The sequence below is a fragment of the Chenopodium album genome, chromosome 23 (assembly GCF_948465745.1).
Source record: "Chenopodium album chromosome 23, dcCheAlbu1.1, whole genome shotgun sequence".
Lineage (NCBI taxonomy): Eukaryota > Viridiplantae > Streptophyta > Magnoliopsida > Caryophyllales > Amaranthaceae > Chenopodium > Chenopodium album.
In genome coordinates this window covers 23163791-23179531 of record NC_137856.1, presented here as the reverse complement: position 1 = coordinate 23179531, position 15741 = coordinate 23163791, and the positions used below count along the sequence as shown (strand labels likewise).

At 33.6% G+C, this 15741-nt stretch overlaps 1 protein-coding gene across 1 annotated transcript; it reads right to left on the bottom strand.

Moving 5' to 3' along the window:
- Nucleotides 1–2012: 2012 nt before the first annotated feature.
- On the bottom strand, nt 2013–3885 carry LOC145607150 (zinc finger BED domain-containing protein RICESLEEPER 2-like). Its single transcript, XM_081662898.1, has 2 exons — nt 2097–3885; nt 2013–2044 (listed from the first exon to the last, which is right to left on the bottom strand). Exons 1-2 carry the CDS (start codon nt 3883–3885, stop codon nt 2013–2015), a joined length of 1821 nt encoding a protein of 606 aa, XP_081519024.1.
- Between the last annotated feature and the right edge of the window lie 11856 nt (nt 3886–15741).

Genomic DNA, 15741 nt, shown 5'->3' with positions numbered 1-15741 from the left:
TACTTTTATCAATACGCTACCAATTATTATAGTGATTTAATGTTAACAAATTCAATTATTTTAATTATTAAAGTAGTCACTACTTATTTTAATAATATAATTAATGCCTAAAATAATAATTAATTAATGACCTTACGTTTTAATTATTTCTAAAAACTATTAAATTAGTCTTGTAGAGCACGGGTCGTTTCAAAATTTTAAAAAAATTACATACATTAAATTATTATATAATTTTAAAAAAAATCTATACTAATATATTAAAAGGCGTTTTTAAAAACGTCTCTACACAACGTAGACTCCCTTACTACGCCACGTCACTCACTCAACTCCTTATTATGCCATGTCATCCATCTAGGAAAATAGTCGATTATGCTTTACTTTTGCATACTAAGTAATAATTATATTATAAAAGTATTGAATATACATACTACATACACCGTATTAAATGAAATTAAAATTATCACTTAAACAACTACAGAAGTAGTATCCCAGGACAACGACGGGCTAGTCACTAGTGTTACAATCAAATTAAAGGATTAATAATAATAAGAAATAACATAATCATGTGAAAATTGAATGTTGTGGGTTAATAGAGGGGTAAAAATTTAGGTGTGTAAAAATATGTCAATATTGGACTCTATTTATAGATAAAATAATCTCAATGGTATTTTTTTTTTCATAAAGCAATGTAGTTTTTTTTTTTTTTTTTTTTTTAAATTACAGTTTAAAGATATTTGGCACTTTTAAAACCATACAAATTAATGGCAAATATTCATGCAAATATAGCTAACGGTTACAATATTCAAATGATAACCAAGTGTTCGTTGTGGTGCTGACGCAACATAGAAAATAAGGAACTTTCTTACAAAATCGACGTAGTTTTATACAATTAGAAAACAAAAAATAAAATAAAAAATAAAATAAAATAAAGAATTTGATGCACACGGTCCAGCGATGTCAGTTACTTGCAAGAGAGAAGTGCCTCATGGGATGAGTTATTCACAAGTCATCATATATAATGGTGAGCTACCCCAAAATATGAGAGAGAATACGTGGTGTGGGGAGATTTGTGAGTTACCCATTGTGGGTGCTCTTAATTTTACTTACATATCAACCCCGACTACCCCAATGCCCAATACTATTTATATTTCTCTTACACCTTTCAAACTTTTTACCACTCGGTTCCTCTTTTAATTATTTTACTTTTTCTTACACGTATTTTGTATTTTGAAAAATATGAGTAACAAGTGTTTACAATAAGCAAGTCGAATTTTTGAAAACAAATTGAGTATGAGATGTATCATTAATATCTTGTATCATTAAATTTAAAAATAATACTCCAAAATAGGGGTGAAAGTTCGGTGTTCGGTTTGGTTTTTGGCCCAAACCAAAGTTAGTCCAATTCATACAAAGTACAAACCAATCCAAATCATACAAACTTAAGTTTTTTTTTTAAACAACAAACTAACAAAGTCTCAAATCAAACCAATCAATTCATACTAACTTAACTTAAACAAGTTTTAACATAACTACTTAAACATAACATGATCAGTAGCAGGCTAGCAGCAGAATAGCAGACAGCAGAAGCAGAACAGCAGACAGTAGAACAGCAGTACAGCAGAACAGCAGAGCAGTAGCAGGAGAACAGCAGAGCAGTAGCAGCAGAACAGCAACATGAGCAGCAGATCACTCGGGTATTTCGACCACTTCATCAATTTTAGCATCACCAATTGCCATATTCTTCATTTCTATCATAATTCAATGTAATTCACAAAATAAGAAAACAAAATAAATATATATACATAATGAAAAATAATTAACTTTGAATAAATGTTCTTATATTTTACCTTCTTCAAGATGCTCAAGTTCCTCTAAACACTCTTCAATACTTGGGAATGGTGCAGCACGTAACCAATTTTGAGCACATACCAAACCTTCCACAACTCGAGGAGTTAATGAACTCCTAAACTGATCTAGAAATCTGCCTCCGGTGCTGAAAACACTCTCGGAAGCTACTGTCGACACAGGGACAGCAAGAACATCTCTTGCAATTTTAGCAACAGTAAGAAACCTTGAACAATTGAACTTCCACCAACTCAAAATGTCAAAATCAGCAACATCTTCAGTCGTATCCTCCTCCAAATATTTGTCTAATTCTATTTTTGCATCTCCATCTCTCTCACATTTGTGTTTCTTATACTTATTCTTCAAGACCTCTATCTTCTTATGTTTGGGAGACATTGGAATTTTATCATCACTACTTGAAGCCGCTTCCATCTTATTCCCATCACCATATGGAGAAACACGATAATCCTCATATAAAGCATTCAAAGCTTCTTTCACATTTTTAACCAACTTTGATGCAACAATAGAATCATAGATTTCAGTTATCATCCACTCAACATAATCAAGTTTATAACGAGGATCAAGGACAACGACAATAAAAATCAAGAGGTTTATTTTTTCTGGATCACCCCAATACTTTTCATATTTATCTTTCATTCTACAAGCCATAAGACACATATCCGGATCATCACTTGACACCAAATCTTTCAAAAGTATACAAACACTCACCAATTCATGAAAAAACAGATTCGAAGTGACATATAAAGAGCCAGAGACATGCATGGTCAAATCATAAAAAGCTTGCAGAAATTCAGAAAATCTTCTCACATTGTTCCAGTCATCAGCATCAGGGCTGCCCTTACCATCCCTCTCACTCAAATCAAGTACATAGTGAGGGTCTTCCTCAGAATACCTCTCAAAAGCATCCTCAAGTTCAATAGCAGCAGATAACATCAAATAGGTGGAGTTCCACCTAGTGGGCACATCAAGGCACAATCCCTTTTTTGTGTTGATTTTTTCATCTACAACACATTTTTTAAACCTTTGCAACCTAGCAGGAGATTGTTTTATAAACCTAACAGCTTGCCTTACACGTTGAACAGACTCATTAACAGTTTTCAACCCATCAAAAACAACCAAGTTGACAATGTGTGCAACACAACGCATGTGAATGAAACGACCCTTAAGAACCCCAGTTTTCCATCCATTCATTTTCCTTCTCAAATAACCAATTGCAGTATCATTTGAGCTAGCATTATCAACAGTTATACACATGACTTTTTCAAGCCCCCAATCAAGCAAACATTTTTCAATTTCTTTGCCAATATCATCACCCTTATGACTAGAAATAGGACAAAAATTCAGAATTCTTTTGTGTAATTTCCAGTCATTATCAATGAAGTGGACAGTCAAGCACATGTAATTGATTTGTTGTATAGAGGTCCAAGTATCAGTGGTCAAAGAAACTCTTGAATTACATTTCTTTAATTGATTTTTCAGCTTTCTTTTTTCAGTTAAATAAGTTTTAAAACAATCTTTTGCTACTGTAATTCGAGAAGGAACATTAAATCTATGTTCCATTACACCACAAAAGTGTCTAAAACCTACACCTTCAACAAACTTAAATGGAAGTTCATCAACAATTACCATATACAACAAAGCTTTTCTAATACTACCAGCATCAAATTTATGGTATGTCAACCCACTAGTACCACCAACATCACTTGTTACTTTAGCACTTTTGAACGAAAGCAAACTCTGTTTTGAATCTTTAGGGGTGTTATAGGGATACTTACGACAACGGTTAATATGAGCCCATAACACACTAGTGTCGTTTTTCTTTGCCCCGCACTTGTAGCTCATCCCACAGTACTTGCAAGTTGCCTGCCTTCCAGAAGGTAAGTCTTCTTTCACAAAATGCTCCCAAACTTCAGACCGCTCTTTCATCCTCTTCCTTTTTACACCTTTTTTGTTACAGTCAGATTGGTCAGTCTCAAGTTCGAGTTCAGGCTGGTCATTGACACCCACATTGGTTGCCATTGCCCTAGGACATAAAAAACAGCAGCATAAGAAGACTAAAATTGAACATGCAGTAGCAGAGCAATTGAACATGCAGTAGCAGTAGCAAACTAATTAATTCCCACAAATTAGCACAAACTAAAATTCCCACAAATTAAATCCCACAAATTCGCAATTCACAAATTAAAGCAGTAGGCAGTAGCAACTAGCAAATAAAATCGCAAACAAATCGCAGCAAATTAAAGCAGTAGCAATCGCAAATAAAATCGCAGCAATTAAAGTCGCAAATCAGGTATCAGCAGAACAAATCAACATGAAGTAGGTAGTAGCAAATTAAAATCGCAAGTAGCAAATTAAAATCGCAAACTAGCAAATTAAAATCGCAAACTAGCAAATTAAAATCGCAGAGAGAGAGAGAAGCAGAGCATACCTTAATGTGGAGAGAGAGAAGCAGGTCGGTGGTCGCCTGGTGGTCGACGGTGGTCGGAGAAAGTGAATGTCGAGAATTGGAGATAGGAGGGGACGAAAGAGTGGAGAAAGAGACTGAGAGAAAGGCCGGGAGGAATTAGGGTTTTCATATTTTTCTTTATATACCTAGGGTAATTACTTTTGGGCCAGGGGTTTTGTATGTTGGGCTTATAATTCGGTTTGGTTCGGTTTTGTTCGGTTTTCCAATTTTCCGAACCGAAACCGAACCGAAAACCGAATTTTTTTATTTTTTGACACCGAAACCGAACCGAACTCCCAAAAAACCGAACCACATTCCTTATTCGGTTCGGTTCGGTTTTACACCGCTTCACTTTCACCCCTACTCCAAAATCCACATCTAGGATAATTCAATAAATAGCAATATATACTACATCATGTCCTAATCTCCAAAATTAGCTCTTAGTTAAATAATAAAAAGTCAATGATATGGTTGCAAAATCATATATACATCAATGTTAGTCACATGTGGACGCAAGAAGGCATTAACTTTGAATAAGTATAGCCCGCTACCAGGTAGGGACAACAAAGGTCCATACCTACATTGAAAAAAAAAATTCGCTAAATGTTGGAAAAACGCCATTTGCAATTTTAATATTGTTAATTTAAGGCTGAGCTTGTTATAATAAAATTAATATTGTTATATGTTTCTTCAATATTGTTTTCAAGGTGTCATTTTGCTCTTTTCTGTAGTACTTGTATTTGCATACTGTTATTGTTCAAGTAAAATATGTTATTAAAGAAGACAATACTGTTATTATAAATTAGAAACTGGTTAAGTTAAATTAATTAAATTAGTAATTAAGTAAAGCTGGAGAATACTAGACCTTCTACTGAGTGTAAGAAACCAGATTTTAAGCATTATTATCGATCATATTCCTAAAAATACTAATAATTTTGGCCCAATCCTTTATTATATTGTAGATCAAGTTGGGGAGCTTAAAGTAGAAGTTGATAGCATACATTGTCGTTGCATGAGCAGTGAACATAAGCTATCAACAACGATATCAGAGATTAGTAAAAATTTAAGTGAGTTAAAAGAACAAGTTAAATAGGTACAACTTGCTTTAACAAACGAAGTTAGACATCAGTTTAACAAAGAAGTATCGCATAATAAGGACAAGGTTATTCCTTATAAATATAAGTATCCTTTTCAAAATTTGGATAAAAATAAGAGGTTTACAGTATCACTCCCTAAAAGAACTACTAGTAATCAGGAAAAGAGCAAAGAAACTAAAGATGAGCTATCATCTTCAAGAGAAAACGCTTAAACGCTTGAAGAATTGCAAATCTTGTTTGATAAAGAAGAAGACCCTAATAAACTAAATTATATCATGAAAATAATTTCTGAAAAATGATTGCTGCTGATAATAATGTAGTTAAGGAGAATAACTATGCTACTTTAGAAGAAGATTTATATCAACAAATGGGATTAATGAAACTAGATGATCTAGACTTTCTACCTATAGAAGTGGTTAAGCAAAAGATTGAAAATAAACTAGGTAAAAGGGTAATGGATAGTAATGATGTTGGAGAAGAGATTATTAATATAAACAATGTTATCCAAAGACCTAGGTATCAAGGAGAAGGAAATTGCACACGACCAAGATACATACTAGGGAAGACTACCCGATTTAGTATCAAGGTTATGCCAAACCAAATTCCTAAACAAGAAGAAGTAACCCTTGAACCTATAAGTCAAACTGGTTATAAGCTTAAATTAGATGGTGTAAGAGATAGACAAGATGTTTTAGATCAGTGGAAAAAGAGCATGAGTAGTGTACTCAATTTAAACACTGATTGGACTTTTAAAATTTTCTTAAATTATATCGAACATAGTTTCTATGGCTGTGTAGAAGATTGGTATGATAGAATAGATGAAGAAGTCAAAACAATATTAAGAGCTAGTGAATCTCCCACTAGAATGTTCAGATAGTTATTTCAATACATTGAGTTAGAATTCATTGGTTCTAGAGCTAATCCTAATGAAAAACGAATGGAATATCAAAGAAAATTAAGTAATTTGTCCATCTGCAATATGAAATATGTTGATAATTACATCATGGAATTTGAAGCATATTATTATAAAATTGGTGAAAATGAAACAAATTTTGGAATGTTGTACGATAAATTACCAAGTCCCCTTAATGAAGAAATTAGTGAAAAATATCAAGAATGGAGAGATAAATTCTTAGCTAGCTAGGGATGCTCTAGGTAATAGAATTGCTTTTCTCATAAAATGGATTGAAAAGAAATGTAGAGAGGTTGCTGGAACTTAACAAATGAAGAAACAATTCCTCATTTGTTAGGATTTCCCAAATAACTATGGATGTGAAAGGAAAAACTATAATAAGAGAAGATACTACAAGAGAAATAAATTTGATCAATCAAGAGGAAAAACCTATAAGAAGAAGTATTATAAACATAAATATAGAAAACCAAGTAGGTTTTTCAGAAAGGCAACATATTGTTCAGAGAAAAAGAAAACATGCAAATGTTGGTCTTGTGGAGAATTAGGACATTATGCTAATGAATGTAAGAAAGCTGATCATAAATTAATGGAAGCCTTAGCAAGTTGGGATTACATAGAAATATCAGAAGACGAGACTTTAAAATTAGCTTTAAGTAATAATAAAGGAATAGTAGATATAATAGAAGAAGAAAATGAGTATAATGAAGAACCTAAAGATAGCGATGAGTTTGAAGTTGAAACTTATGAAGAAATAAATAATATGATGGAAGGAGAAGTATTAGAAAACTCGGAATCAGATGATGAAGAGGATAAAAGTTAAATGACTATAGGTCAACTAAAAAGAACTGAGTATTCTATTGATGATAAAGACCTAGACTAAATGAACAAAGAGAGTTGGAATTTTCTCTAGATTACTAAAGATAAAATATTTAAAACATCTTTCTTTAAAACTAGAATTAAATATGTGTGTGAAGAAATGGAAGGAAGTATAGTAATCGAGGATTGTGAAAAGAAAGCAGCAGAAATTAATATCATAATTTGGAAAAACATTAAAGACCATAAAGAAAAAGAAAATTATAGTTATATTTGTATTGGTGTAGTGCAATTATGCATAGCTCCTTTACAAGATTTTGGTAAAAATGCTAAATGTTTAAGCTTTGTGTGTGATGTTAGACATAAAGAGTTTTATGAGCAAAATAATAGTGGCATCACTTGTAGTTTAATTCAAGGAACGGTAAGCTATATAGGTGAACCAAGATATTATGTGAGCTTAGAAGATTCATATGCTCCAAAGTTTCTAGCAATCAAGTTATTAATTCTTGGAGTAAACATGCATAAAGGGACTCGACCTATACAACTAAGATGGAAGGTAGTCTATAAGTTAGTAAACAATATAGATTCATCTTTCAAGAAACAAATAGTAGACGCTCAGAAATATGAGCAAGGAGGAGGTCCTAAAAGAAAATTAGCCCTATAAAGGTAAATCCTAATGAAATAGAAATTGAAAAAACATGGGAAGAATTCTTCATGAATCCTGCAGTAAAAAATAGGTCAAGTAAGATATTAATAGATGAATCAGAATTATTCCATATTGGAATAACTAAAAATTCTAAAATGCAGAGAAGTATGAGTCTTAGAACACCAAGCCTAAGTAGACAAAATTCAACTATAACAAGGATAAAAAAACAAGTCAATGAGAAACCCGAAGAAGATGAAGAAATATTGGCTTTAATTAAAAAGTTAAATGAAAAATACGAAGCTAAAAAAGCCTTAAAGCAACCAGCAAGACATAGTATAGATATTGGTTCATGTTCTATTTAGAAGTGCATGAAGATCCGAATAATTCTATTATTGATAAAATAAAGGTTATCGGATATAAAACCTAAACTGTGAGTGAACCAGTATATGAAGGTGAAGTCAATATGCAAATGGAAGCCTGTAATGAAATATCTAGTACTAATCCTAATAGCATTTATATTCCAATTGATATATGCATTAAATATTATATAAATATAAATTATGTGCATATATTGATATAGTAATTGTTTTACATGTTTTTGGGAAAAAAGGTCATTATTCCCGGAATTCTTGTGGAAAAAGGCTAAAAATCCTATGCAAGTTAGAATTGCTAATAATTGTGTCATGATGCATGCAGAAATAATTGAAGAATTACCAATAGAAATTGGAGGAGTTCAATATGTTATTCTTATTTTATGGGCTACTGATCAACCTAGTCATGATATGATAATAGGAAAGAATTTTCAAAGGTTATACTCTCCATGCACTCAAACCATTGATCAAATAATATTTACTATTAATGATCATTCTGTTCCTATACAAAAAATAACAAAAGCTTATACTCATCAGACTATGAAATTTACGCGCAGCCCACATGGTGATATCAGGGTTACACCTACACAACGGGAGGTTGCACTTAGAATTTCTGAGTGTGATTTATTATTAATAGATCAGATAAATAAGCATTAGAACATTGGGAAAAGGATAAGACATTTGCTAAGATAACTCTAACAAATCCTAATAAGATTATTAGAGTCAGACAAATGATTTATACCTACTAAGATATATTGGAATTTGATGAATAAATAAAAGAATTGCTAAATAAGAAGTTAATTAGGAATAGCAAAAGTCCTCATAATAGTCCAACGTTATGGTTAGAAATTATGCAGAAGAAAAAAGAGGCAAAGCTAGAATGGTCATTAATTATAAGCAGTTAAATGACAATACTGTCTTTGATGGCTATTACATTCCTAATTAAACCGTGCTATTTAATAGAATTCAAGGAGCTACATGGTTTTCTAAGATGGATTGTAAGAGTGGCTACTGGCAAATTAAAACGGAAGAAGAAAGCATTCCATTAATGGCATTCAGTGCCCCTCAAGAGCATTTTGAATGGTTAGTAATGCCTTTTGGATTAAAAAATGCTCCACAGATATTTCAAAGAAGAATGGATAATATTTTTAGACAACTTAATCATTGTTTTTTGGTATACATAGATGATATTTTAATATTCTCAAAAGATTTAGAACAACATATGAATGATCTTAAGGCTGTATCCCAAAAATGTGCTGAGTATGGTATAATCCTTGGAAAGGATAAATGTGTTTATGCTAAACAAGAAATTGAGTTTCTAGGATTAGAGAGTAAAGCAGGACAAATAATATTGCAAAAACAAATTCTGGAAAAGATTGAAAAATTCCTCGATAAAATAGAAGATAGAAAATAGCTAGAAAGGTTTCTAGGGTGTTTAACTTATGCTTCTGATTTCATAGAAAATCTTGCTCTATTAAGTAAACCATTACAATAAAAACTCAAGAAAGAAATAACCACTAGGTTAAAAAACAAATTTGGCACCGGTTCAAAACCCCTCAATGCCACCGGTTTTAAACCGGTGCCAACTTGGGGGGTGGCAATAGTCCCATAAAAAGCCACCGGTTCAAAACTCGTGGCAAAATCAAATATTGCCACCTAGGGGTGAAAGTTCGGTTTTCGGTTTGGTTTTTTGCCCAAACCGAAACCGAACCACTTTAATTCGGTTTCTGTATTTTTGAAACCACACCGCACCACTTTACTTTAGAAACCGAACCAAACCAAACCATATTTATTTCGGTTTCATAATAAGAAGCCGAACCAAACCGAATTTTTTGGGCCTAATTTATTTGGGCCAATAATCTGCAATTTTTTTCGCCTCATTCATCAACAAAGCAGTACTGTAGTCTGTAGTAGCATAATATCATTAACAAGTTCTAAAACTTCTAATTCAACAAGTCTAAACTTTAACAAAATCAAATCAAACCAATCCGTACACATAATTAAACAATTTTTAACAACAAAGTAAAAAAATCAAACCAACCAATTCATACAAACAAGTTTTAACAACATAATTGAACAAGTTTTTAACAAGAACAGCAGCAGAATTGCAAAAGAGCAGTCATACCAAACCCCTACACAACGACCCCTACACAACGGCTCTTCCCTCGAATTTGGGTTTCAAAGTCTAATTCGACCATGAAAACACTAGATCTAGTGTTTTCATGGTCGAATTTGACATGAAAACCCTTTAGTTGATGCCCTTGATGGAGTTCGAAAATCCTCGAAAGGTTAGTCGATGGTGATGCGAATGGAAGGTGGAGAAGTGAGAAGAGAAAAGGAGAGAGAGTGAAGGGGGAGAAGTGAGAACTGAGAACTTGAGAAGAGGAAAGGAGAGTGAGTGAGAAGACTGAAAAGATCAGAAGAGGAGAGAAGGGTGAAGCTGAAGCGTGGAGCCGCGGAGAAGAGAGAAGAGGAAATGAGAGAATTAGGGTTATTTTTTCATTTATATACTTAGGGTAAATCTGTTGGGCTAGGGTTATTTTTTGGGTTTGGGCCTATATTTCGATTTGGTTCGATTTTTTCGCTTTTTCACTTTCTCAAACCGAAACCGAACCAAAAACCGAATTATTTTTTTTTCAAAACCGAAACCAAACCACCTTAAAAAAAACCGAACCATATTTGTTATTCGGTTTGGTTTTCGGTTCGGTTTGGTTTTAAACCGAATTTGTTTCATCTCTATTGCCACCGGTTAATCAGTGGCATTAAGAGGCACCCAATTTTTTAAAAAAAGTTATTCATTACTTTTGGTACCGGTGCCAAAAGTGCCCAAAAAAACAAAAAAAAATATTTTTTTTTCTTTTATCACTTAAAAATTAGCATACAACGATATTAAAAACATAATACAATGATATTAATAATCACATACATTCCTTCCAAAAAAATAATAATCACATACATATATATTCATCAAATAAATAATTATTACACCATTTTACAATTTACAAAAAAAAACACTACAACTTCGAATTAAAACACCAAAATCAACATCTTGAATCCTTTTGCCATGTGAAAGTAAACCTGCATCAGATTTGAACACCAAAATTAATAAAATCCCAAAATAAATTAACATTCTGAAACCCAAAAATATTATAGAACAAAAAAAATGCTTCTTAACAGTCTTATTTAATTCTCAAAACTCAAAAAAAAAAAAAAAAAAAAAATCGAATTCCTCCAAAAAAAAAAGTCCGAAATCCAAAAACAATAAAAACATTATAAACCGAAATACATAATTGATATTAATATTTGTTAAAAAAAATAAATAATTAATCTTGATATTTAATTCTCAAAACTCGAAAAAAAAAAACCAAATTAGATCTACAAGACAAGCAACAATTTCGAAGTTACAGATCTAATTTGGAACAACCAACCACAACCACTAGCAACCAAATTAAACCGCATAAACCACCAGCAACCAAATTAAACCACAACCACCGACAACCAAATTAAACCACAACCATTTCGAAATTACAGATCTAAATTGAATAATTGAACTAAAGCGTAAAGCTAAAGATCCCAAAACACCAACCTCAAATTTCTGATTAACGAGGAAGCTTGCGAGGAAGGACGACCGACTGACGACGATCGAACAATGACGAGGGAAGACGACCGACGACTCTTTCTGTTGATGTCGAACTTGGTAATAGTGCGGCGACGGTAGTGGTGGGCGAGAGAAGGGAGAGCGAAGAGAGAGACGAGAGAACTCAGAGATGGAGACATAAGGAAGAGGAGAGAGAAGGGAGAGGAGAGAGAGACAGATCGAAATGAAGTAGGAGAGAGGGGAGAGAAAAGGAGACTAGGGTTTATAAGTAGAGCAGCTTTAGTGGAGAGAGGAATTCATTGCATGGGTTTATAAGGGCCGGTTTTTTTTATATTAGAAAGCCATCGGTTTTGAACCGGTGGGAATAATATTTCCCCTACCGGTTTGGTTTGAACCGGTGGCAATATATCCCCGCCCATTTTTCCCCTTTTTTTGCCACCGGTTCTTAAAAACCGGTGGCAATTGAGCAATGCCTTTTTACCTTTTTCTACTAGTGAACTTGGAATTGGATAGAAAGTGATTCCAAAATTGTTCAAGATCTGAAAGCTATGTGTAAAAACCTTCCTGTATTAACACTACCTACTAGTGAAGATAATTTAATCCTTGAAATAGATGCTAGTAATATGCACTGGAGTGCTGTGTTAAAAATCAAAGACGGAGAAAGACTCTGTAGATATAGCAATAATGAAAGTTTTAATAAAGCTGAGTTGAATTATCCTACCATGCAAAAGGAAATCCTTGCAGTTATTAGAGGGATCGAGAAGTTCTTAATCTTCTTAGCCCCTAAACAGTTCTTAATAAGAACAGATTGCAAAGGCATACTTGGTTTTGTTAAAAAGAATTTGTCAAATATGCAAGCGCAAGGGAGACTCCTGCGTTGGCAATTATGGCTTAACCAATTCTCTTTTGCTATTGAACATATACAGGGATCAAAGAATTCTTTGGCAGATAGCTTGACCAAGGAATTATCCAATGGCAAGGAAGCACAAGACATCAGAAAAACCTCCTGCCCATCAACTAGAAAAGATGGAGGCAGAGAGAAAAACTCTTATTGAAGAAACAGATAAAGCAATGGAGCGGGTTTTACCCTCCACTTGGGCCTTGATGGAGGCCATGATTGTTTCATCACAAAAGAGATCTCGAGATGGTTTGGTTAAGAGTTGTCATGTGGCAGTTCGAAGGTTCCTAATGTACGAAATAATGGTCATCATCCTACGACTCATTTCAGATATTCAGGATATAATATTACACAAAATAAAAGATAATGATTTGAAATTCTGGTACAATTTAGTTGTATCAAGGTCATACAAGTTGTATGATGTTAATGATCTATGGGGAAGTAGAATAATGTTCAACATTAATTCCAGAGTGGGTACCATGTCAATTCATCCACATTCTCTGGAATGGAGGGCACCATATGTGACGGAGCACTACAGAGCTTGGGATTATGGAATGGTTCATAGCATCGTACCATTTCCCGATCACAATACTACTTTCATTGAGAAGCTCACAAAATTTCAAAAGTATATATTTAGAAGAATTTATGATGCAACAAGATATAAAGGAAGAGTTGAACAAATCCAAGTACAAAGTGCAAGGAAAAGTTAGCTCTCCACATTTCCTGATCATGTTTGAAGATGTTAATTGCAAAGTCAAAGATCCAATCTGTATTCAGCAGAGACGAGTAAAAGATCATACGGAGGCGAGAGCCTATGGATTTTTCTATATTTCTCAGTATCTTAACCTATTTATAGCAATAAAGGAAGAGCCACCAGTCATAATACATTTTGGAAGTACTACAATAGTAGCATCACAATGGTTAAAAAATTATTTAGAAAAAGGATTGTTACATGGTGAATCAGTGTGTGATTATCTTGAACATGTTGAAGCTGGGAGATACTTATCCTTAGAGAGAAAAGAGCACTTATTTTAAATCTTTGTCACATGGCCTGGGATGAATCATATGCTGCCAAATGTGTGATGGATCTCAGAATAGAAGAAGACAACAAAATGTATGTCCATTATGAAGAGAGTAAGGACAACGAAGGTGGTCTACAAAATATGATGGAGTCTTGAGCCCACACCAACAATAATGTATTCTACTTTTACTGTTGAAGCACGTTTTATTTGTTCTAAAAAATCTTTAGGAAAGTAGTGAACGATATTCACTTGCTAAGTCATAGTTTTCTATAAGCCATAGAAAGTGTCGGTGACCTTTGTGAGCCTTCCGCCATATAAAAGGCATTAGGCAAAGAAGTGAAGGCAGGCTTGAAGTGAGTTGACTAGAAAACAAGAAACTTCTCTAGAGAAAATCCTCACCTTAAGAGACAGATTGGTTTTCCATCTCTCTTAAAGTAGAGAAAAACTTTGTTTCTTGTCATGTCTGTTTAGACTTTATGTTTTTTATTCTGTAAGAAATGAGTGTGTGTAAACTTTTCAAATTGAATAAAATTTTCCTATCAAAAGGGAACGTTTATCCTCCCAAAACTTATGTCACAAATGAGCTAGTTTTATGTTTAAAAGTACCATCACAAATACAATAAAGATTGTTTAAGTAGAGACTACGATCTAAGGTAGGAAACGAATTAGATCTATGTTGTGCCTGATCTAAGGAAGACGGGGTTGGGGTTAGCTACCTTGGTAAAGCTGGAAGCTCAGAACGCCGGAGGTTCCATTGTCGACTAAGGGCCTGTTCTCTTACGTTAAAATTCAGTTCAGTTCAGTTCAGCTGAGTTCAGTTCAGTTCAGTTCAGCTCCTAATTTCCTTCTGTTATAAAATATTCATTTCAGTTCAGTTCAGTTCAGTTCAGTTCAGCTGAGTTCAGTTCAGTTCAGCTGAGTTCAGTTCAGTTCAGTTCAGTTCAGCTGAGTTCAGTCAATGAGAACAGGCCCTAAGTTGGTCAAAACTCTCTAAGTAAAACATTTTATATTGCGAAAAATGGTGGACTATTAAATATAAAAGCTAATCTGTTAAAGATATAAGTAGTAAAGTAATGATAACTAATACCAATAAAAGTCATATAAATTATAATATGTGTATTATTAAAAACTGTTATTTTAAATCAAGGTTCTATTATTAGTTTATAAAATACTGTTATTCATTGATTAAGTACGGTTATTTACCTTAAGTTAAAAATTAAAAAAAATTTAAAAAAAAAAAAGCTGACGTCACTTGGTATTGGGCGAGGCGACCTTTACCGGGTAGCGTTCCATCATCCTCATTGACTTTAAAGGTTACATAATAGGAAAATTTCGATCAATCCCAAAAAAAAAAAAAAAGGTAATATTGGTGAGCGGCATAGATGATGAAGAATAACAGTTACACTTTATTTAGAGAGAAGAAAGTGGAAGGAAAAGAAGGGAAGAGGAAGGGAGGGGGCCAAACTATCTTGTTTGGGTAAAGGATTGGGGGAAGGAAGGGAAAGGAGAGGGAGGGATCCATTTTCCCTCTCCCATTCATAAACATAATCCCTCCAAAATTGGAGAGATTTGGAGGGAAATTGGAATTCACCTCCCCTCCCTTTCTTTCCTCTTCCCTTCCTCCTATTTTCCTTCCCTTCCTTTCCTTCCCTATTTGTTATCCAAACAAAGTGTTATGCTATGGCACTTCTACTTGTCTTTTCCGTCTTCATATTAACCACCTTTTTTGCCGGCAGTAGCTCGGGGTATCGTTGCAGACGGTAAGACCCGTATTCCATTAGCTTGCCCTCCGGAGTGCCTTCCTCTTTGTTTGCCTATTTGTGTTGGCTCCGAATGAATGTTAAAGAAGAAGAAGAATAAGAGAGCATACTCTTCTAAACGGGTGTGTTGAAGTAATACGTCCGTGTTCATGTGGAAGCAGTAGGTGGTATCCATGGTAATATTGGGTGTTTGAAGCATTGGTGTGTGTATGAGTTTGAATAAGGGAGGTTGTTGAATTTAAATGTTAGTAGGCATTGTAGTATATTTTAAGTGATGTGATTAATCTTGATAATTTAGTTGACAAGATTAC

What these genes read in the sequence shown, in the direction of transcription:
- LOC145607150 (XM_081662898.1), bottom strand. Translation starts at nt 3,885, where the DNA reads ATGGCAACCAATGTGGGTGTCAATGACCAGCCTGAACTCGAACTTGAG. An exon ending in TGCTGATTTTGACATTTTGA is followed by an intron (nt 2,045 to 2,096) that starts GTTGGTGGAAGT and finishes TAAAATTGCAAG; the next exon opens with AGATGTTCTTGCTGTCCCTG.